The following is a 23651-nucleotide window of genomic DNA, read 5'->3' on the forward strand; positions in this document are numbered from 1 at the left end:
CACTGGGAGCATGGACCAAAGATCTTTAAGGGGAGCAGAAGGTGGGAGTTCTGGCTTCTGAATGGCTTCTCCACTGGACATGGGTGTTGGCAGGTGGATCCACACCCCCAGCCTGTGTCTGTCTGTCCCCAGTAGGACAGAAAAGCCCCTGTTTTTTTTTTATATTTATTTCCCGTTTTGTTGCACTTTTTTCTTTTTCTATTGTTGCTGTTATTGATGTCATCGTTGTTGGATAGGACAGAGAGAAATGGAGAGAGGAGGGGAAGACAGAGAGGGGGAGAGAAAGACAGACACCTGCAGACCTGCTTCACCGCCTGTGAAGCGACCCCCCTGCAGGTGGGGAGCCGGGGGCTCAAACCCAGATTCTTACGCTGGTCCTTGTGTTTTGCGCCACCTGCGCTTAACCCACGGCACTACCACCCAACTCCCACCCCTTTTATCCCTAGAGCTCTAACTACTCGTACTGACCTACCAGCTTCCCTAGGTCTTCAGAATGAATCTTAGTGATTTGTTCCCAATTTCTAAAGTGACTTTAGAAATCATAGTCACAACTATGAAAGTGGTATCATACCATGTGCACTTAAGACACCTTTAAATAAACTTTTCCTAAATCCTCAGGACAGAGAGATGAATTATCCATCCTAACGTCCATCACAGTGGAGCACAACGTTAAGTGCTCTGGCCACACTATCAAGCGGCCGAGGAATCAGCACAAGGAGCCAAGAATCTGTTCTCCTCTCATTAAAATACACAACCCGTGCTGTCTGTCAGGCCAGAGAAGCTCTCGCAATAAGTGGCCAAGAAAAATGTGTCATCACAGGAGACTTGTGTTGCACAATGCTGTCCCACAGCATCCTCAAACTCTGTCTAATGAGTCACTCCCACAGGAAGTCTCTCACTTGACTAAAGAATGCTGAATTCTTCCACTACCGGGATTAAGCAAATGCAACGTGGTCCGGATCCAGTTAACAGCAGACCTCTCCATTTCGGAACAGTGTGTCATCTGTCTTGACTGGATTTTGACTGCGACCACTGAAGCAGACAACACACAGACTGGGAGGGTCTCTATGATGCAACATCTCCTGCTAGGCATGGTCAGAGCCCAGGGTTCTCTGCCCCTGTGGAGTTAGTGACAGAGCTTAGGAGGGGAGCATTTGCATCAAGAGACAGAAAATTTGAGAATTAACTGTTGTTGTCATAAAAAGATAAAATGGGGCTCAGATGACCCTTGGCTAAAGGAGTCTTCTCCTATTGTCTGAAGAACTGTTTTGTGTTTAGGTGAAGGACTGGTGACAATGAACTGCAGAAGCTTGAGACCACTGCAGCGAAACTGGGGGACCAGAGCAGGTCTGACAGGGCCCAGGCTGAGTAGGCGCAGAGGAAGCAATGTTTCCCCCAGCCCCAAAGAATGGCATATGAAATTTAGGCTTCAGGTGGTAGTTATCTCCTTCTAAATATTCTATTTATTTATTATTGGAATAGATAGAGAGAAATTGAGAGGGATGGGGAAGATAGAGAGGGGAAGAGACAGAGAGACACCTACAGCCCTGCTTCACCACTGGTGAAGCTTTCCCCCCTTCAGGTGGGGACCACGGGCTTGAACCTGGGTCCCTGTGTGTTGTCACTCGTGCACTTAACCAGGTGCACCACCGCTTGGCCCCTTCTTCAAAATATGTTTTAAGTGTGAACTTCCAGAGTCTCAAGATAGGGACATACAAGTTCACTGCAGCACTGCTCAGCATCGCCAAGGGTTGAAGTGACCCCCAAGGTTCACAGGTTAGCGGAAAGACAAACAACATATATCATATGAAGTATCGTTATCAATGAGGTATTGTTGATCAAGCTTGGGAAGAAATGGAAGTCTGGCACATGTCATAATATGGACGAAAATATCAACAGAGGTAGAAAGGTCTTCCCAACGACATTTCTAAGATAAGACATAGAATTATTTCCCTAGAGCAAAGGCTAGAGAATAAGCCTAGGAGGCTCAAATGGTGAGCTTTGAATGAGACTGAGCTTCGAGCTGAAGAGTAGTTTTCAAGTAAAAGTCAGTGTATGGGCCAGCGACAGCGGGGTTAGATGAGCAAGTGACTGAGTTTAACCAGGGCCGCTGTACTTTGTGTTTCTAACACTGTGTGCCCAATATTATAACGCTTCAAACACATTTGAAATATTGTGTAAGCCTTGGCTTCTGGTTTAAGGTCAAGTTTTATAGGACTAGATAAACTTAAATTCTCCAAACACCATCTGAGTAAGGAAAAATGATCCTTACTGGTTTCTCTCCCTCATCTCAATGCGAGGAACACATGAAACTGTGTGTCCAAGAACACATACGGCGCCTGAGAGACAGCAAGTATTCTGTGACTACTGTCTGTCGTAATCACGGAAGCCCGATGGTTCACTGTGCTAGAAACTGATCACTGTGAGCAGCAAAATCAGGACTCAGGCTCATACAGCATACAATACTGTCTCCGCTGAATTCCCTGGGGAGACCTGTAATGCTAGAGCCCTGACGATTTGTAGTGAGAAAACTGGTGAGCTGCCAGAGTAGCACAGAGACACATGTCAATGAAACTAATGGGAGGCCGTGAAAATAACTCCACGGAATAAGCCGGGGGAAGGAAGGGGAGGGGGTGTCTTCAGCAACGACTGCTTGATATTCACTCCATAAAGGAAAGTTTGTCTTCTTCTTGGGTCTTTAATTCTGGGGCTGGGATCACAAGACATTATGTGCTATACTGTTTTCACTAGACATCTGTAAGACTTCCTAAAAGCCTCTAAAAGGAGCTTTTTTCTTAATTGGTTTTAAAGACAGTTTGGTCTACCAAATGCCTTGGCTCTGTTTTTCCTTTGAGACCTGGATCAAAACTGTGTCTAACTGAAAGTATGAGGTCAATACAGATTCCCATCTCTGCCTTAATGTTATATCTAAAACTATGCCATTCAGTGTGTAGGCCTCACACTTGCCGTCTAAGACTGTGCGTGTGTGTATGTGTGTGTGAGTGTGTCTATGCGAGTGTGTGTGTGCGTGTGAGTGTGTGTGAGTGTGTGCGTGTCTGTGCATGTGCGTGTGCGTGCTCGCGTATGTGTGTAAGTGTGTGCGTGTCTGTGCATGTGCATGTGTGTGAGTGTGCATATGCGTGCATGTGTGTGCATGTGTGAGTGTGCGTGTGAGTGTGTGTGTGCGTGTGTCTGTGCATGTGCGTGTGAGTGTGTGTGTGCGTGTCTGTGCATGTGCGTGTGTGTGAGTGTGTGCGTGTGTCTGTGCATGTGCGTGTGTGTGAGTGTGCATGTGCGTGCATGTGTGTGCATGTGTGAGTGTGCGTGTGCGTGTGAGTGTGCGTGTGTCTTTAGCAGCCTCTATGAACAGGAAAAGAAAATGAAGTCCTTAGGAGGCCAAAAAATTCATACTTAAGGGTAAAGGTAGTTTCATGAGGAGCTGGGGGTTGTTTACCTGGTAGAGGCCACAGATCACCATGTATAAGGGGGTTCGAGTCCCTGGTTCTCACCTATGGGCGGAGGTAAACTTCACAAGCAGTGAAGCAGTGCTGTGGGTGTCTCTGTTTCTTGCTCCTTTCTACCCCTCCCCCAATTTCTCATTGTCTTTATCAAAAAGAAAAAGAAAGAAAAGGGGGGGGCAGAGGGTGTGTGTGTGAGGGGTGGTTTCTTGCCGAATCTCGAATCTCTAAGCAGTCCGGGATGCTAAAATAGAGCAGTGGGATTTGGCTGAGCAGTCTCAGCTGCTTGGCACAGAGACAACCTCGAGGTACCAGCACTAGACGCCCTCCTGTAACAGTGGACAGTCGGGAAACCGGGCAGAGCATCACGGAGTTGTGCGAGGCGGCACGTGTGTGAAGTCTGCTCCCCAGCGGCAGGGCAAGGCGCGCACCCTTTCCCACGCTCCTGCTTCTGCTGTGCTTGCTACAAGCTGGCTCCCCGCTTGGTCCTCGTTGCTTTTGTCTGTTCATGGCCTGTGTGTGAGGCTTCACGACCTCATGACCGCCAGCCCAGCTTCCCCGGAGCTCTTGTGAATACACAGATCTTACTATTTCTAAACGCAGTGCTGGCACTGCACGGACCAAAATCTAGCCTTTCAAAATGTGCTCTACACTGTGCCATAAATCACTGGGTTTAATTCAGGATCCCACGGCTAGACTGGAAGGTGAGAGATCCCTGGCGGCTGAAGTGGGCAGGCAGGCTGGCCAGACGGTCAGAGCCAGTCTCGTCTGAGACGCGCCTGAGTTGTTGTCAGATAATAATCTCCATTTCCCTGCTGTCATTCCCTTCAGACTGTGAATCAAAGAACTAATATGAGTGCTATGCCACACGGAGACGCTGGCTAAGAATATCACCTCAGGCACTCTTTATTTTCAAGCAGAAAAACACAAAACTATAACCAGAACTTCGCTAAGAGCAAAGTGCTGTCCAAATATGTTCCTATCTCCAGACCTAGTAAACCTCTCCTAAAGTAAAGTGCTTCTGTCTTATAGGTATACGCCCGGCTGCAAGTTCTCAGGTCATCACGTAGTTAACTGAAAATGGTAACAGAACAAATATGAAGCCTGTACCATGAATGCCAACAAGGGGAGTGTAGGGTAAGGGTTAGAGTTAGGGGAGGATGAAAGAGAAAGAAACTAGTTACAGGAAAATCTGTTTCTGAAACATTGGTCAGTCTGGGCTCCCAATGTTGTCACACACTCTTGGCACTGAAACTGTTCCACTTCTGTCAAGTGGCAGGTTCTACTGGAGCGAGATGGCCCAACAAGATAAGCAAGATAAGCATGGCAATACAAAGCTTATGGATCAGGGCACTGGCCCTCTGCTACCGGCAGTGCTTGTCGTGTCTGTGCGTGGCCAGGAGTTAACTTGAAGTCTGTCTGCAGAAGGCCTACATGCTTCCCAGAACACCAACCACACTGTGTCTTACCCTTCACTCCTTCTAAAAAAGAGTCTGGGGAACACAACAGATACTAGCATCTAGACTATAAGGAAAGGAAGAGATCCCTGGACTAAAGACCCCACCAATGTGTCCTGGAGCTCCGCTTCCCCAGAGCCCTGCCCCACTAGGGAAAGAGAGAGACAGACTGGGACTGTGGATCCACCTGTCAACGCCCATGTTCAGTGGGGAAGCAATTACAGAAGCCAGACCTTCCACCTTCTGCTCCCCACAATGACCCTGGGTCCATACTCCCAGAGGGATAGAGAATAGGAAAGCTATCAGGGGAGGGGATGGGATACAGAGATCTGGTGGTGGGAACTGTGTGGAGTTGTACCCCCCATCCTATGATTTTGTTAATGTCTCCTTTCTTAAATAAATAAATAAAAACAACCAACAAACAAACCCCAAGAAATCTAATAGTCTTAAATATACCATCTTAGCCATAAAAAAAAAAAAGGAAGAGAAAAAGAAAGGCAGGAAGAAAGAGAAAGAGGAGAGAAGGACCGAAAGAAGGAGGAAAGAGAGAAAGAATAAGAAGAAATTCAGCCGTGTGCAGGGGAGAGGTGTGCTGGGACACGTCGCTTACACTGAACTGCCGTCTCCTCTTTACCTCGTGCTCATAAGGGACATGCAGCCGTCAGTCATCTGCCATCAGAAGAACTCAATGAGCAACAAGCCCTTCTCGAGGCCTCACACCCTGTGGGAGCACTGTTCCATCACGCCAGCCGACAGGCTCCACGGGTCCCGAGCTTTGCCCTCACCTGATGCCCACAGCAACTCCACTGAGCCAGCAGTTCTGTTATGAAGAGCCTGGCTCTGAAGCCAGACTGCTTGGACAGGAACGCCAGCTCCCTCACCTAAGCTCTGCGGGACGTTGGCCAATTTACTGGAACCTTTCTGACACTCAGTTTCCTCGATCGAATGTAAAAGGGAGAGGACTTGAAAACCTACAGCACACAAGACTCTCTTCAAAATTAAAGGAGTAACAGTCAAACGCTTAGAACAGCACCTGGTACTAAAAAATAAAAAATAAATTAAAAACAGGCTCAGAAAGTGGTAGCTATTAGCAGTTTTTACCAGTTGGAAAAGAAAGTCTAGGAATTACAGAGCTTGGCCCAGAACTCACAGACATTAAGTGGCAGTGCCGGAACCAGAGCTCAGGACTCTACTTTCTACTGTCACCAAAGCTAGTGTTTGTGCTGACCTAAGAACATCAACTCCCTCCAGACTGAACTCTGTGCACAGCTTCCAACAGGACGCTGCAGTGAGTATCTCGTGAATATTATGCCAACATTTCTTGTTGATGTATTAGTATCCCTCGTATTACACAAGCTGCACTATGAAACTCTGTAAGCCTGGTAAATAACAGATAGGCGTGTGTCGAATTGGTGAGTCCTCAGGAGAAGAAATTTTCCAATCACCAAATGTTTCAAGAGAGACCGAACAATCAGCTGGCAAACTGTTATCAACACTGGTTGCTTTTCCAAGTATTATGAGACGTTGAGAGAGAGAGAGAGAGAGAGAGAGAGAGAGGGCTCAGAAATCAGGAAGACGTCTCCGTTTAGCCTCATACTGTGTCCTGACGTAGCTTTCTTCAGCCTTCACTGCTGTGTCTCCACTCCAAACACCAAAGCTCCCCTCTTGGGACACATAAAGAGTTCTCTCTCCACACTGAACCCAGTGCTCTCTCTTCCCAATGGATCAACGGCTGCAGTGCTGATGGGGAAGGCCTCACACAGTCAAGTCCAAGCTGCTATTTCATTGCACCAGGTCCGGGGTCCCCTCTTTTTTTCCGTTCCTACCTGGTCCAGCTGGCACGGGAGGAGGGGCTAGAGCTGGTTGAATTCAAGCCTTGGTAGGTCTAGGTTCTCTGAGCACAGGTTCTCTGAGCCTAATGGAGAACATCCTCGCTTCCAACTTGAGAATAACTTACTCCCATCTCACAGGTTCATCAAAAGAAACAAAAAAACAGCCTCTGGGAATTAAAATTTTCTGTCCCGACAACCCCACCAATGTGTCCTAGAGCCCCGCTTCCCCAGAGGCCCACCCTACTAGGGAAAGAGAGAGACAGGCTGGGAGTATGGATCCACCTGTCAACGCCCATGTTCAGCGGGGAAGCAATTACAGAAGCCAGACCTTCCACCTTCTGCATCCCACAGTGACCCTGGGTCCATGCTCCCAGAGGGATAGAGAATGGGAAAGCTGTCAGGGGAGGGGATGGGATACAGAGTTCTGGTGGAGGAATTATGTGGAGTTGTACCCCTCCTATCCTATGGTTTTGTTAATATCTCCTTTTTTAAATAATTAAAAAAAAAAAAAAAAACTTCTGTCCCAGGGGTCTGGGCTGTAGCGCAGTGGGTTAAGCACATGTGGCGCAAAGCGCAGGGACCGGCGCAAGAATCCCAGTTCGAGCCCCCGGCTCCCCACCTGCAGGGGAGTCCCTTCACAAGCAGTGAAGCAGGTCTGCAGGTGTCTGTCTTTCTCTCTCCTCCTCTCTGTCCACCCCTCCTCTCTCCATTTCTCTCTGTCCTATCCAACAACGACGACATCAATAACAACAATAACTGTAAAAACAATAAAAAAGCAAGGGCAACAAAAGGGGAAATAAGAAAATAAATAAAAAGGAAGGAAGGAAGGAAGGAAGGAAGGAAGGAAGGAAGGAAGGAAGGAAGGAAGGGAGGAAGGAAGGGAAGACCCACTGAGTAAGAGGACTAGCACTCAGATGGGCATCTGGACTGCTGTCCTACGTGCTCCCAGCAACGTCTTGAGTGTGGAAAGCACCACGTCCCAGCAGACACGACATCCCGGCTGACACCCTGACGCCAGTGTGGTCAGTCCGAGCGGCAGGCGCAGCTGAGTCAAGCCTGAAATCCCGATCCACAGGAGCCGGAAGATGCTGGACGGGAGCTGCCTTAAACTGCCCGGTGTGGAGCAGTGCCTTCTGCAGCAAGAACTAGGATCACACCTGAGTGCCAGCTTCTCCAGGATGTCCACTGAGCCAACAAGATTCTGCGACTTAAGTCAGTCAACCGGAGCTGACAGAATCCTCGTTTGCTTGGGAATATTTCCTTTTGTGATTTTTTTTTTATTATCTTTATTTATTGGCTAGAGAAAGCCAGATATTGAACAGGGAGAGGGGAAATAGAGAGGGAGAGAGACATCTGCAGCTCTGCTTCACCACTGGGGAAGCTTTCCCCCCTGCAGATGGAGACTGGGAGCTCAAACCCGGGTCCTTGTGCACTGTATCATGTTCACTCAACCAGGTGCATCACCACCCAGCCCCTGCTTTGGAATATTTCAAAAAATACACATCATACTTATATTTACACATTTGTCATAAAAGCATCTGATGTCATCCTCACAGGGACTCTAATCCTAGAACCAACTTCCAAAAACGGAGCTAGTGGTGACCAGACTTCCACAGCTGTCACTCTCGCAACTATAATTAATTTAACTTGAGATCTTCAAGTTAATCGGCCTGATTCAGACGGGTCTAGATCTGGACGACTCCCCAGTCTGATCGTTCAGGGAGAAAGCAAGCCAAGCCTTGGCTTGTCAGCACCAAAAATACTTCTCGTCAGAGAGAGCAGACGCCTTGGGTCCTGAGTTTCCAAATCTGCCCTGTGTCTTGCCTTGTTTAGACCAGACCTTCCCAGTTCCTGCACAGAACCACAGGGTCGACCAGCCACCCTAAAAACAGAATGGTGTCTGGCTGCGCGGGCTACGTGACAGGCCAGGGCCCCGTGGAATCCTGCCACCACTCCACCTGGCTGGGGTGGGAGGAGGAGGAGGAGGGCTGCCCAAACCAGAAAGGATGTCGGGAATCAGTAGCCACGGCCAGACGGAGGCATGAGTGGCCCAGGTTTGCTCCCCGGGTCCCCACCCGCGGGGAGGGGGGCTGGGCAGCTGGGCACACGGCAAAGCAGTGCTGCAGGCAGGCGTCTCTTCTCCTCTTCATCCCCACTTTCTTCTTCATCTCTCTCTATCCAATAAATAAATAGGAAAGGAGAGAGGAGGGCAGGGCAGGGGAGGGGTGGGATGGGACGGGGAGGAGGAGGTCAGTACTGGAAATGCCACCACTCACCCCACACACAGACCAAAATACACTCCCTACAACTGGTCCTGGCTGGCACTGCACTCTGTTGAGGAGAAGGAGGAAGAAAAAATATATATAAAGTTTCTTCCACTGTATGCTAACCCATCAGGCAGACTCCTCTTCTGAATCCTCTATCTGCAGACACACACCACCAGACCCTCCTGGCCCGTCCACTGAGTAGTCCTTGCTGACACGCGCACACACACACACACGCACACGCACATGCACACACGGACGTCTGAAGCTGCTCAGCGTTGAGACATTCAGCCCATCATAAAGGGCTATGAACCAGCTCGGGCTTTTTAAACAAGTGTAAACCTACCTCAAGGCAACGATACTCCCAGAACACAAACTTGAGTGTGTTTCATAAAGGGACCTGATACCATCTCTGTGCAGTCGGGCTCTAAGTCTAATACGAGTTTCCAAAAAGGAGGACAATTTTGCCCAACAATCAAGCCAACCATTCTCGTCACTACCACGACTACAGCATACGATTCTGAAATGGAGTTAGCAGAGACGTTGGCATCTGGATGGTACCCAGACTGACGATACACGCAAAACACTAATTAAATCTGTTGGTAATCTCCCACCCTCCCCCTGCAAAAATAAAATAAAATAAAATAAAATCTTAATCCAAGAAAGGTTAAAGGGAGCACTTCGATTAAAAACAAACTCAAATGCCTTACAAAGTAGCAAGGTACCATCTTGAATTATGGTGGAAGCAAAGATTTCAACAAAATTTCCCCCAAACACATGGACTTTAACTAGACGTCCCAATCCAGGGTGACCTGTCACGTCTTCTCTCTGCAGTAGGAAAGTCCGAGAGGTACGCTGGGGCGCACCTGAACGCTGGAACCCATGGGTGACAGACATCGAGTGAAACCACTTCATTAGAGGACCCCCCCCCCCCCAGCCCCGTGAAGGGTGTCATAGCAGAAGCTCTCGCCAGCACCCACCCTTGTTTCCCTCTTCCTGACAGGCTGACAGATGTACCTGAGAGGCTGTCCATTTACTCCTTCAAGCTAAATCCTCTTCAATACTAGGGGTAGACGGGTAGTTTTGACTGCTAGGTAACTAGAGCACTGCTCAACTCTGGCTTCTGGCGGTGCTGGGAACTGAACCTGGGGTCTTGAAGAATTAGGAATAAAAACCCTTTTTTTGGATAATCAGTATACAATCTGCCCAACTCAGATGTCATTTTTAGAAGCCTCGTCACAGTCAGTGGTTTCAGGAGTCTGTGTGACTCAACTGGCCTACAGAGAAGTTCCTATGTATGTATGTATGTATGTATGTATCTATCTATCTATCTATCTACCTATTTTACCAGAGCACTGGCTTATGATGGTGTGGGGGATTGAACCTGGGACTTTGGAGCCTCAGGTATGAGAGCCTCTTTGCATAACTATTATGCTATCTTCCCCCCACCCACCCCCAACTTCCTACGACAAGGTCAAGACAGGTTTTACTACTCATAGGCAGAGGCAACGCAATCCCTTGTAAGAAGTCTACAAAGCTGGGGGCTGTTTCTGCCTCCTCGATGCTGGGGAGGACAAGTGGCCAGCTGGTAGGGCAGAGTTTGCCACCCTAGAGCTCAGACTCACACAAGATGTAGCCAGAGTTCAAATGTCTTCGCCAGGGATCCTGCCATCCACTGACTTCCTCCCTTCTGCACACACAAAGGGTTAATCAGTGGGTTTGCACAATGGGTCAGATGGACAGTCACCCACATTCATAGCATAACACAAAGCTATAACATTATAGAAGAGTTTAAAAAAGAAACACCATGCCTTCATTTTCAGCAAAGAAATAAAGACAAAACTGTGTACAAGACAGCAAAATGGTCCATGTACTATTAACTTGTCCTCTGGTTATCAAGCAACCAATGAACAAAGGCAAAGCAGGGATATTAAGGCAAGAGTCAGAAGCAGATTTCCCGAGGCTCGAACACAAGACACTTGAGATTGAGGGGGTGTGATAAGAAAGTTGATTGTGTGGCATTTTTAATGACAACACCTTGAGTGTGACTTAGCGAGTCCTTCAAGACAGAGACCTACTTCCTGCCCCCATCCCCTTCATGCCCAACACAGCACCAAAGCGAGCCAGCCCATCTCTGTGTGCTCACACACACACAGGCGCACAGCACATCCACAAACGTCCTCACTGAAAAATCATAAGCAATTAAGCTGCAGTCTTTCGTTTCGCTTAAAATAACGTCCAACCCTCCCATCTAAACGCTCCAAGTTCCAAAGTAAAGGCACACTTCTCAGGCCTAAAGGAGCACAGGTAAGCAAGAAGCAATTTCCTGCCTTTGTTTTATGCCAGAAAGAGTATTCCTAAAAAAGAAGTAGACAAAACCTGTAGGGTTGAAACCCAGCCATTTTGTCTGCTAACGACTCATGAAGGTAACACTTTGAATTCTGTGGGGAAAACCAGGCAGCTGTTTTTAGTTTTAGTGGGCACAGCAAATCAGGTATTTGAGTGCACATAACGTTCTACTCTTATGTTCAGTCATCAGAAAGTAAAGTGCGCTTCTCAGAGCCAAAAAGGAAAGTGACCAGCATTGTCAGCTAGGATCTAATTGGTGCCTCTTATCTTCATCTCAGAGACCAATGTTTGAAGCCTGTCGTTTCCATGAGCTCAGACCACAGTTTCAATTAAAGCTGCAGAACCAGCATGCTTTCCCACCTGAAAGCTGAACTTGACGCTTTTTGCGGGAAGGTGACGCCCAGCCTCACTGCCAAACAAAACACTCCCTCATAGCCGCTTTGTGGTAGCACGTTAGACCTTTTTCATTGGAATCGGCACTTTAAATATCTATCTCAGAATTTAGTTTACTATCCGGGCAGCCAATTAACAGCCTGGAATGGGCTCACACACCTCATGAAGCGGTCCACCTCCAACAAGCGAATCAAGAGTGATGAAGACAACAATGTGGGGGCCGGGTGGTGGTGCCCTGGTTAAGCACGTCTGTCAGTACAGTGCTCTGTGTTTCCCTCCTGTTCTTACTTCTCAGCTTCTGTCCATGAGTGAGGTCACCCTATGTTCATCCTCCTCTTTCTGGCTGATCTCACTTATCAGGGTTCCTTCAAGCTCCAGCCAAGAAGGTGAATTCCCAAATATTATCTGGAAATTTACTCCTATCCATACTAATTATAAATCTCAAGAAGACTCAACTGTGACAACTCACTGCCTTGCATTTTAATCAGTAGCTTCTAAATTGGAATGCCATTTGTCTCAAGCCACCCAAAAGGATGTCTCTGGATTTCAAAATTTCTCCTGGATAGATGTTACCCAGAAAGCAGAAACCAAGTATTCTGTTTGCTTTAGACATACCCAGCATCTGATGTGATACTCTGCACACAGAAACTCCACAAATAGCTCGTGGAGAGCACACTCCTATTACTCCCATCAACACCACTCTTGTGCCGAATAAGCAAGCACAAAAACTCTTTCTGCAAGTACGAACACACACCTCTGCGCTCTCAGGGCAGATACTGAAAACAGAGAGGAAACGATCAGAAAAAGAAAACTCATAGATTACAAACTCAAAATCCTGCAGTCCACCATTAGCGGCCGGATACTCACATAGATTTCATTATGGTCAAAGCGCTTCTTGAGGTTGTTGATGAAGGTCTCCTCATTGAGAGGTTCTAGCAGGACCATATCTCCAACGCCAATCATGTTGTCCAGAAGCGATGTTTTCACCTCCATTTTGGCCATCGTCTCTGGCTACAGGAAAAAGGGAAACGATTATTTCAGACAGGTGTGTGCCACTTCTAAAGAAATGGAAGCACGGTGGTCTCCAAAAAGCCTTCATCTGCCTCTCAGATGTCATCGCCTCCCGACTCGCTCACCTATGTCAGAAGTCTCTCAGGTGGCTGAAGCCACTGTCAAGATACTAGAAGGCCCACATACCAACCTGCTGCCATCAGTGAGCCTGCCCAAGTCCACGGCCTCAGGCAAAGTCCAGCCCACAGAAAGAGCCACTAGCAAGAACACACACCCCCATCACACCATCAAGAGTTGCAAAACTCTAGCCTGTGTACACACACACACACACACACACACACACACACACACCAGCCCCGTTGTGCCCGGTCCTTGCTGAACTTGAACCTCTGAATAAGTTCTCCCTGAAACGAATCTCCAGCATTCTAAGATTAAATGTAGACTATATCTGGCTTATTTTATACTTAGTTATTTATGTTTTGTTTGTTTGCTTGCTTGCTTGCTTGCTTGCTTGCTTGTTTTTTAATATGGCACTGCTCAGCTCTGGTTTAAGGTGACACCAGGATTGAATTTTAGAGGTTTGGGCATGAAAGGCTTTTTCTTTTCTTTTCTGGCTGTAGTTTAATGGTTTACAGTACAGTTGTTGACACATGGGTACAGTTTCTCATCTCACCGTGATAGGTGTCTGCAGAACACACACACACACACACACACACACACACACACACACACACACCGCCTAGCACCCTTTTCATCACTCTACACCAGACTTCAAAGCTCCCCACTCCCTCTCCCCGCCGAGTCCTTTGCTTTCTTGCAATACACCAAACCCGTCCAAGTTTCACTTTGTGCTTTCCCTTCCTGTTCTTGTATCTTAAATTCTATCCGTGAGTGAAAGCATCCCACATTCATCCTTTTCTTTCTGGCTTCTCTCACATGACATGATTCCTTCAAGCTCCACCCAGCATGAGGTGACAACATGACTTCATCAGCCTCAACAGTTGAGTAGTTAGCATCCTACCGTGTAGATAGGCCACAACTTTCTCAGCCACCCGTGTGTTGTTGGACACCTAGGTTGCTTCCAAGTTTGGACTACGACAAATAGTGTTGCTATGAACATAGGTGTACAGAGGTCTCTTTGGATGGGTGAGTTTCTTTGCATAGGATCTATCCCCAGAAAAGGAACTGCAGGGCCATAGGGTAGGTCCACTTCTAGCCTTCTGAGAGTTCTCCAGCATGCTCTCCACCGAGGCTGGAACCACTGACATTCCCACCAGAATTGCAGGAGGGTCTCTTTGTTAATACTGCCCTTACTGAGCTAAGACATTCTCACAGGAGTTAAGTCATATCTTATTGTTCACTTTATTTGCATTTCTCTGGTAATCAGTGACTTGGAGCTTTTTTTCTGGCCCCATGGATCTCTTCTCTGGTGAATATCTGGTCCATATCCTCATTTCACTTTTGAATGGGGATCATTTGGGTTTTTATTGCTGAGTTTGGTGGGCTCTTTATATATTTTGGTTATTAGCCTTTTGCCTGACGTATGGCACGTAAAGATCTTCTATTCTGTAAGGAGTCTCTCTGTGTGGTGGTCTGTTTTGCTGTGCAGAAGCTTTTCATGTAGATGTAGCTTTTCATGTAGCTTTTCATTTGATGTAGTCCAATATTTTATTTTTGTTTTCCTTGTGATTAGACTTGAGCCACTGAAGATGCCTCCAGAGCTTAGATCAAAAAGAATTCAGCCAAGCAAGCAAACTGTTTCTACGACGTGTGAGAACTTTAGTGGTTGTCTTTGGGAGGTGGGAGAATGGGCATACAGAGCTTTGGTGGTGTGTGTGGTATGGAGCTAGAAACACTCATCTTAACAATCTTGTCACCTTCGTTAATTTTTTTAGGGGGTCGGGCGGTGGCGCAGTGGGTTAAGCGCACGTGGCGCAAAGCGCAGGGACCAGAGTAAGGATCCCGGTTCGAGCCCCCGGTTCCCCACCTGCAGGGGAGTCGCTTCACAGGCAGTGAAGCAGGTCTGCAGGTGTCTGTCTTTCTCTCCTCCTCTCTCTCTGTCTTCCCCTCCTCTCTCCATTTCTCACTGTCCTATCTAACAACAAAGCAACGTCAACAATGGCAATAATAACCGCAACGAGGCTGCAACAACTAGGGGCAACAAAAAGGGGGAAAAAATGGCCTCCAGGAGCGGTGGATTCATGGTGCAGGCACTGAGCCCAGCAATAACCCTGGAGGAAAAAAAAAATTATATATATATTTTTAAAAATAAAGAGTTCTGCCAATGTTTTCCTCTAACTATTTGATGGTTTCTAGTCTAACATTCAAGTATTTGATCCATTTGGGGTTTACTTCAGTTAGTTGAGTCTGATTCTTCCACATGTTTCAACTCAATTTTCCCAACACCACTTGTTGAAGAGACTCTTCATTTACCCACTTAATATTTTGAATTGAATCCCCTTTGTCAAAAGTTGCTGTCAGGGCTGCGTGGTGGTGCGCACATACTACTCTGTGCAAGGACCTGGCTTCAAACCCCCAGTTCCCACCTGCAGGAGGGAAACTTTACAAGTGGTGAAGCAGTGTGACAGGTGTCTCTCATCTCTAGTTTCCCCTTCCCTCTTAACTTCTCTGTCTCTATCCAAAATAAACAAGTAAATAAAATACAATTTTAAAAAAAATATATATATATATCCATCCTTAGGTATGGGGTTCAGGAAACATTTTTAAATGACGTTGTTTGATATTCCGGATTTCTAAGGAGATTTTATAGAATGAGACAGAGGGCATAAGTCAGGCATTAACCCGCCCGCGAAGCGGTACTCATTGTTTTCAATCTTGGTTTGAATACATGACACAGCAGATACTATATGTATCAAGAACTTGGGATGCCCTAATTAATGTAATCCTCACAATAATTCTAATGGGTATATACTGTTACTAATAACCCCCATTTTTAGACAGGAAGCTGAGAGCTTACGAAATTTTGCCTCTGATTACTTTAGTGTAGGTTACATTCTTTTTTTTTAATATTTATATTTATTTATTCCCTTTTGTTGCCCTTGTTGTTTTATTGTTGTAGTTATTATTGTTGTTGTCGTTGTTGGATAGGACAGAGAGAAATGGAGAGAGGAGGGGAAGACAAAGAGGGGGAGAAAAAGCTAGACACCTGCAGACCTGCTTCACCGCCTGTGAAGCGACTCCCCTGCAGGTGGGGAGCCGGGGTTTGAACCGGGATCCTGATGCCGGTCCTTGTGCTTTGCGCCACCTGCGCTTAACCTGCTGCGCTACAGCCCGACTCCCTACTGTAGGTTATATTCTGTGTGAATTCAATAACTACTTCTAACACTAAGTGACTTTTCATCCAAACACCAACAATAACTTCTAAAGAAAGAACCAAACCAACTCATAGGTCAAGTACCTACATAGCACTGGGTTGTGTGAAGTCAGGCCAAATTTCTGCATAGGAAAAAAAGTCATGACATGATGACCTTTCAGACAACCCAATATAACCTGTCAAGAGTGACCTGAATGTACATTATTCTCATTCGAACAGACATGCCACTGTCAGAGCAAAATCAAATTAACATGCCATGAACACATTAGGAAGTTGGAAACCGAGGCATTCTAACTCCAACACTTAATCCTCATGGGGTCACCCACCAGTTAGCACGTCAAATCACCAAGGCTTCAAGTCTGATAACTGAAGAGCAGTGACAATTACTTCAAACAGTAACACACCAGGTGTGTGTGTGTGTTACTTCTTCTAATGTTGACAGGAGACTGAATCGAATCGATCCGGGCCATCCCCTCTAATCTTTCCAATGCAGAAGTTAATTTTGTAGACCTCCAGCAAAGTAGTACTAGATAACTCTGGAGACAGTAGTCACTGCTCACAGACACACGTGGGCCTAATACCAAGAGGTGATTACACTGAATTATTTCCACTAAGGCGTCACTCGGGCATTTTGCGTTTTACTAATATTCGCCAACTTTCTTATAACTCAGCAACTGAAATGTCACTGTCCTGCTCTAGTCTACAGCACCCGTCTATAGTCTACTTCTTAAGAGAAATAACAGAAACTAAACTGAGCTGGGCTCTTTTAAGAGACTGGGAGTCATGCGGTTTCTTGCTATTAGTTGGTAACGATATAATATGAATTCGAAAACACTTTAAATCTGATTCTGTTTTTTAAAAATTAGGTGTGCACAACAAAAGTCAAACAAAGATGGGGGGGGAGGTCCGGTAAGGGAAAAAAAAAAAAAAAACGGTGAGAAAGTATTTCTTACTCAAGTGAGAAACCATTGACTTCTGTGTTGATGCTTTTTATTACACGTCAACTGTACCCTAAGAAATGGCCCAGCGTCACTAAGCCCCAGCAATCGCCAGGACCGAGGATGGTTACTGCACTTTGAACTAGAGAAGACTCTGTTTCAAAGTAGAATGGGGGGGAGGGCATTCTCTAGAGATGTAGCAGAGCTAAGCAGCCAGCTGGGCCCCCGCCAGAGTCCACAGAAACTGGAACGTGAGCGCCCAACCTTTGTCACAAGAAATTAACATTTAAATCAGATCTCCAGTTCTCAGACACGTGAAATGTCAAGAGCATTCTAGCTGAGATTCATGGCATCTAAACTGCCAGGTGAAGGAAGAAGGCTTAGAGATTTAAGAGCAAAGTCAACCTGAGAAGGGCTTCAAAAATAACCTCCTCAAACCAGCAATTTCAATGAAGGAGAAAAAAAAAAAAAAAAGAAAGTTAAAAGGGAAGTCTTTGCTCCAGGGTAGATTCCTGTACATGGGTCTATTTACAGAAGCAAAGACAGAGGCTGTGCTCCAGGTAACAGTAATTCAGCAGCCAATCTCTCTGTAATTAGCCGAACTTAATCACCAGCTTTTCAGACACATGTTTCAAAGGCACTTCGCATGGGTTCCAACTCTACACTCTGACACTCCTACCCCAACGGAAGGTGGGGAAGAGGACGAAACAAACACTGGCTTACGCGGGTCAAAGTGAAAACCACTGAAATTACAACTTTTTGCAAAGCAAAATTCGATACAGTGAACCAACTGAGACGGTGGTGGTGCCGACAGTGCTGGAGTCAGTCAAGCAGTCTCGGTTGGCTTTTTAACATCTAGGCAGCGGGTGGAGGAGAGGGCGGTGAAGCCACCCTGGTCGTTCACTGTGAAAATGGGACAGTCATGGAGTGAGCCATCCCCATCCACGGACGGGCTGCTCCCCGTACAGTGCTCGCTACTGGACGTCTCGGTGAGATCCGTTCATCTGCTTTCTCTGCCGAGAGAAAAACGCTGTCCTTTTTATTCCTTTCTTTCTCCCCCACCCCCGCCATCCCCACTGAAGACGTGATGCTTACCACAGGAAGAGATTTCAAAATCGTTAGCTGAAATGCAAGACTTCCATACACTACAGGAGGAATTCACGAGGGGCAGTTAGACGTTGAGCCCTGAGGGTACTTTCTGTCGGACACATCCAGGACTACCTTCACCCTTCCAAGATGCCCCTGGGGTTGACGCTGTTCTAAAGAAGGCAGTTTTACTCCAGGGGGGACAAGGAAAGTGATCAAGCACTGTCATCACTCCAGAGATAATCCACACACTCCCAGCTCCCAGATGTGGCGTAGAATGTTAGGGTAAAGGTTCTCTGCTTCTGGATCCATGACTTGCGTGCACATGTTTGGAACTGCTCTGGTGATTTCATAGGAAGGAGATTGTGACAAGGAAGCCAACACTCAGAAGAGGGCAAAGGAAGAAAAAAGCAGAACTGCGCCTGAAGCCCGTCCACAGCTCTGGAGCTCTTGGTCACAGCCACGGGATTCAGTTAACTCTAACAGTAGAAGCTCTCTGAGTGGGATTTTCAGTTACTTGCAGGGGAAAGCATTTTATCCAATAAAGGAAGCTGGTGCAAAAAAGTAGATTTGGAGTCACAGTGGGGGCCTGGTGGTGGCGCACCTGGTTGAGCGCCCATGTCACAGTGCGCGAGGACCCAGGTTCAAGCCGCCAGTCTCCACCTGCAGGGGGAAAGCTTTTCAACTGGTACAGTGTGGCAGGTGTCTCTCTGTCTCTCTTCCTCTCTATCACCCCCTTCCTTCTCCATTTCTGGCTGTGTCTATCCAATAAATAATGATGATAGAAAAAAAACTTTTTAAAAAGAAAGTTATAAAGTAGAAGGCTTATAAAGTAGAAGATCTACTATCTTGAGCTGATATGTGAGAGTCACACGTTGGATTAACTGTGCCTTTATGTGCACTTGAAGACTTGAGCCTTGGGCCTACAACTTGAGAGACACACTGCAGTGTGTACTGGCTACTTTATATAGATCTGCATGAAAAAGACAAAAGTGGTGTGAGACTGGCCTTTCTGAAGGCCGGTGGAGACCACACGGTGCCACTAAGAGGAACAGTCACTCTGCCTGCATGTGGGAGAGGCTGGGGGAATGGTGAAGCACCCTAAACGCCAGCTGTCTGTCCCCTGACCTGAAAAAGGAGTAAGCCCTGTCAGTGAGGGATGCACCGTGGGAGAGATACCACTCCGCTGTTTCTTCTTACTGAACTGTTCTCACATCTGCAGACCAAGAGCTGAGGCATTCTGAAAGGCTCAGGCCCAACTGACCAGGAGACGAATTCTCAGTCCACGTTTCTAGCCTCAAAACCTGGGGATCTGACTTTACCTCCAGTTACTAGACTGTGAAAGTCAGTAAAACCTTATAAGACGAATATCCCACCCCCTCCACTAGAAGCTTCCCTACTCTTTGTTTTTTTTAAACATCACAAACTGTGAATTTTTTAAATTTATTTTTATTATCTTTACTGATTGGATAGAATAGAGAGAAAGAGAGAGAGAGAGAGAGACACCCGCAACACTGCTTCACCACTCATAAAGTTCTCCCCCTGCAGGTAGGGACCAGGGACTTGAAATTGGGTCCTTGCACATTGATTGTAGCATGTGCAACTCAACCAGGTACGCCACCACCTGGCCCCTGGAAGCTTCCCTGTTCTTTATCCCTCAAGAGGTATGGACCAAAATTCTTTGTGGCGTGCAGAAGGTGGGAGTTCTGGCTTCTGTCATTGCTTCTCTACTGGACAGGGACCTTGGCAGGTGGATCCACACCCCCAGGCTGTTTCTCTCTTTCCCTAGTTGGGCAGGGCTCTGGGGAGGTGGGGATCTAGGACACACTGGTGAGGGCATCTGCCCAGGGAAGTCAGGCTGCCACCATGGCAGCATTTTTCAACTTCTGTCTATGAGTGAGATCACCTTATGGCCAACCTTCTCTTTCTGACTTATATCTCACTTAACATGAGATATAAGTCAAGCTCAAAAAAAAAAAAAAAAAAAAACACCTTAAAAGGCGAAAACATTTTAAGGGATCTACACTTGAAAAGGCATCTGGTTCACAGAGACTGAAAACTGATGGGTCCTTAAGACCCATCTGACCCACCAAGACTGCCAACTGAAAACGAGAAAAAGAAAATACTGCAGTCCCCCACAAAGTCCCAACTGTGGCCACAGAAAACAACAGAGACCTCCATCAAGCAGAATTTCTGGATTTCGTGGGGGGGCGGGGTGTCGGGCAGTGTGGCTGTGTTATTCAACAATACCACTTTGTTCGCTGAAGCATTTCCTTTTCACAAGCATGATCGTGCGCGATAAGGGCTGTATTTGCATGTTAAGACAGTCGGGGCTGAGGCAGTGCAGCCCTGTCTTTCAAGGGGGCACCAGCCAGAGTCAGTCCTGCTCTTCTTCAGCTCATCTCCCTGTGCCCCCAGCTCCCCCTGCAGCAACAAGTCACCTGGTGAGAAGTCTTGTCTGGTTTCCACTGGAGAACCCAAGGGAAACAGCTCTGTTTCCTCTCTACCCCCAGGAGCGAGGTTTACTCACAGCCAATCCGGGTCTCCTGTGTGTGAATAAACTCTGCCTGTCAACAGCATCAACAGCAGGAAGATGGGGCACGACTTCTGCCTGCCTTGGCTCCTCCCTCTCTCTCTCTCTCTCTCTCTCTCTCTCTCTCTCTCTCTCTCTCTCTCGCCTGTGCACTTCAGCCTTCCAACCACTCTGCAATTCTGGGAGTAGCGGTATCATCTCTGGGGACCAAGCCACCCCAACCGTGAACCGAGCTGCACGTGAAGGACGGAGCCCAACGTAGGGCACTGAACCACTGTTGGATCTTGCCTGTTTTGTAAACGCCTAGCTTTTTTCTCCCAGCAATCATCAAGGAGGCCTGAGTTCAGAGGAGTCACGGAGGAACTTGGAGGGAAGTCCTTACCGAGGGCTTGATTCACCCAGGTGTCAGGTGACTCCCTGGCTATCACAGCTGTTTATTCATCCAAGAAAAGCAAGATACATGTTTCCAAAAAATTAAACACTAGAAAAGAAAAATATGTGACTGCAGCCAGCCTTCAACCAACTACTCTCATGATAAAAAAAAAAAAAAAAAAAACCCGCCTGGCATTGAATTCATCCATCCACATCTTCTGCAGCATAAAAATGCCACTTAAAACACTGAGGCATCATCTCAAAAATTCCTCAGAACCTGGGTGGGGCTGAAGCATAAAAATCCTCTAGCTTCTTGAAACTGGCCTTCTGGAACCTAACATTTAAATGTATGCAGACTCTCCTAGCCACTGGCCGTAAGTGACCACTCGGCTACAAAGCCGTAAGGCCATCTGTGCCCAGGGATGTGAACACCTGCATGTCCCGAGTCCCCCAGGGAGAGAAGGCCAGAGCAGACGGCCCATCCTTGGGAAATGCAGTCAGCCAACTGTTCGATACTGAAATGAGAAGGCTGAAGACCACTCCAAGCTACAACTTAACTTAGGCACAAGTCCCAAGACCTGCAGAAGCCAAAATAAGTGATCCAGTGGGCTTCCGTTACTCCAAGTTCACAGAAGAGAGCAAATATGCATTTCTTTTTGTTTTAAGAATAAAATGGAAATATTGACAAGACCATAGGATAAGCGGTTTACAATTCCACAAAATTCCCACCACCAGAACTCCGTATCCCATCCCCCTCCCTTGAAAGCCAAATAAGCATTTCTAACGGAAAGAAGTTATGTTCTAGAATGAGTGAGTGTAAGACTGACAAGTAAGAATGCCGATTACAATGAGTAACATGAATTAAGAGTAAGTCAGTAACCAACCTTAAATCTGAAAGCAAAGCACTAAAAGCCACTTGCAAGAAAACTTAATGAACACAGACCATCTAAGGCTTTGGTCACTCCACGTGAGGCTATTGAAAATAAGTTCGCTATAACACTGCTAGCTGCATACATCAGGGGAAGTGTTTTCTGACCGTGACACCCGCTCTTCTGACTCCAGTTCCACATGTTAACCTCCCTGTAAGGGTCATATATGCTCAATGGCCCCTTTTCTCAGGAATCAATTCCTGGGTGTCAGGAGTCACACCTTATTCATCTTTATTTCCCCAAAGGCACAATGCACAGCCTCTTGCAAATGGAAGGCATTCAGAGACATCCAAAGGGAAAACAAGTATGCAAATTGACCACCACCGAGTCCTGGAACAATCCTCATTCTCACAGCTGCCATCCCTGCTTCTGTCACCGGTGGCCAGAAGGCAAAATAATAACCCCAGCTCCAAGTGACTCCTCTAAAAATATTATCAACAAAAGGGCAGGAAACAGAATTGAGCCATTCGGCTCCCAAAGAGGCTGTTCAGAATAACATGAGAAACACATTCAAATACTAAAATGGGGGGCAACGTGGCGAGATTTGATGAACCAATTTTAGTGAGTTCCCATGATAAAACAAAGGTGACAAAGAGACCAAGTCTACAGGACTTTGATTCAGTATCTCATATAATGAGCTCAGCCTCTGAGCTGGGGTTTCCTCCCTTGATCTTTTAAAATAGCTCTGACTCTCAACTTTGTGAAAGCAGTTAGATTAGATTCTGTTCAATTTAGTCTAAGTCCTTAAAAACTTCTTTTTTCCTATATGCTTTTTTCCTTTACTGGGGAGAGGTTAATGGTTTACAGTTGACAGTAAATACAGCAGTTGGTTCATGTGGAACATTTCTCAGTTTTCCACATCACACTCCAACCCCCCGCCTAGGTCCTTCTCCGCCATCATGTTCCAGGACCTGAACTCTTCCCCCACCCAGAGCCCTTTACCTCAGTGACTGCCTTCTTTTTAAAGAGACACCTTCCTGACATACAGCTTCTTTTCAGTAGCAATAAAAAGTAAAGTATTCCTTGGAATAGACCTAAAGTAGACTTCCTAGCTTCTTCCCACAAAAAGACCCCAAGTCATATCTGCTCTAGTCTTGCCTTTTGGTTCCTAATTATTAAACGCTTTTTCTGCTTTATATCTTAATGTTTTTCAGCCACTAAGTCACAGATGCTGCCATGATGCCACCCTGACCTCCCTGGGCAGACGCCCTCAACCATGTGTCCTGGAGTCTCCCCTCCCCAGAGCCCTGCCCCACTAGGGACAGACAGACACAGGCTGGGGGTGTGGATCCACCTGCCAACACCCATGTCCAGTGGAGAAGCAGTGACAGAAGCCAGAACTCCCACTTTCTACTCCCCATAAAGATCTTTGGTCCATCCTCCCAGAGGGAGAAAGAACAGGGAGGAGGATGGAACACAGAACTCTATCGATCAATTTTTTTCATTTTTTCTTTTTTTTTTTTTGCCTCCAGGGTTATCGCTGGGGCCCAGTGCCTACATGAGGAATCCACTGCTCCTGGAGGCTATTTTTTTTTCCCTTTTTGTTGCCCTTATTGTTTATCATTGTTATTATTGTTCTTATTGCTGTCATTGTAGCTGGATAGGACATGGAGAAATGGAGAGAGGAGGGGAGACAGAGAGGGGGAGAGAAAGACAGACACCTGCAGACCTGCTTCACCGCCTGTGAAGCGACTC

General features: G+C 46.8%; 1 protein-coding gene across 5 annotated transcripts in view; it reads right to left on the reverse strand.

The window, feature by feature from the left end:
- Positions 1-23651, reverse strand: part of MYO1B (myosin IB) — a 178784-nt gene that overhangs the window by 131428 nt on the left and 23705 nt on the right. For all 5 annotated transcript variants that reach the window (XM_060177568.1, XM_060177566.1, XM_060177567.1 and 2 more), the window contains exon 2: positions 12621-12764. In XM_060177568.1, the coding sequence (XP_060033551.1) occupies positions 12621-12755 (135 nt within the window). In that variant the 5' untranslated portion in view covers positions 12756-12764. The remainder of the gene's footprint in view (positions 1-12620; positions 12765-23651) is intronic.

Source organism: Erinaceus europaeus, chromosome 18 (assembly GCF_950295315.1).
Source record: "Erinaceus europaeus chromosome 18, mEriEur2.1, whole genome shotgun sequence".
Taxonomy (NCBI): Eukaryota; Metazoa; Chordata; class Mammalia; order Eulipotyphla; family Erinaceidae; genus Erinaceus; species Erinaceus europaeus.